A 648-nucleotide genomic window follows, 5' to 3' on the forward strand; every position below is an offset into this window, starting at 1 on the left:
TCAATTAGTGGATAAAATGTAACATAGTTAAAAAGACAAAACATTATGTTTTTAATTTACAGTTTTCCAAATAGAACATTAAAAATGCTTAAGTGTCTGTTTGTATAATATCCACAAGTTAAAATTTAAAGAGGGACAAGATATTTAAAGGTGTAAACCTCTGATAGGGCTGTAACAAATTCAGCAACTTGTTTTAACTCCACTTTTACAGAATCTAAAGCGGACAGCATTGTCCGTTCAGCCAGCCCAGCTCTGGAATACTCTGGAACGGTCTGGGTATTTGCTCCTATGAGCAGCCTTCTCCTCCTACGTCCAAACGGCTCCATCTTCAGCATCCACAACCACCTGGCCCTGACTCTGTTTGGGTACAGCCAGGATGAGCTACTGGGAAAGGTGCGCCAGGCCGACCGGCTAAACGGGGCTGCTGAGCTGCCGTGTCTCAACCCTCACTTCTGCTTTTCATCCACAGAATGTCACTTTCCTGATGCCTGGTTTCTTTGGGTGGATGTCTGACGACAAGGACAACCTAGAGTCTGAATCTCATGTGGATGAGTGCAAAAGTCCAGCTGCATCCAAAATATTAGGTGTTTCTGGTGAGCAGTTTTCTTTTTTTTTTTGTAGGACAATACCGGTATATGGTTAATTAAC

The 648-nt window shown here is 42.4% G+C and overlaps 1 protein-coding gene across 1 annotated transcript; it reads left to right on the forward strand.

The window, feature by feature from the left end:
- Nucleotides 1-252: 252 nt before the first annotated feature.
- On the forward strand, nucleotides 253-593 carry LOC106512647 (PAS domain-containing serine/threonine-protein kinase; the record flags this gene model as incomplete). The annotated part of the gene is given in 2 exon segments (XM_014001222.1): nucleotides 253-393; nucleotides 470-593. Coding segments are annotated over 2 exon segments (265 nt in total), but the record flags the coding sequence as incomplete, so codon positions are not given.
- Nucleotides 594-648: the final 55 nt, after the last annotated feature.

Source organism: Austrofundulus limnaeus, unplaced genomic scaffold, assembly GCF_001266775.1.
Source record: "Austrofundulus limnaeus strain Quisiro unplaced genomic scaffold, Austrofundulus_limnaeus-1.0 Scaffold9618, whole genome shotgun sequence".
In the NCBI taxonomy this organism is placed as follows: domain Eukaryota; kingdom Metazoa; phylum Chordata; class Actinopteri; order Cyprinodontiformes; family Rivulidae; genus Austrofundulus; species Austrofundulus limnaeus.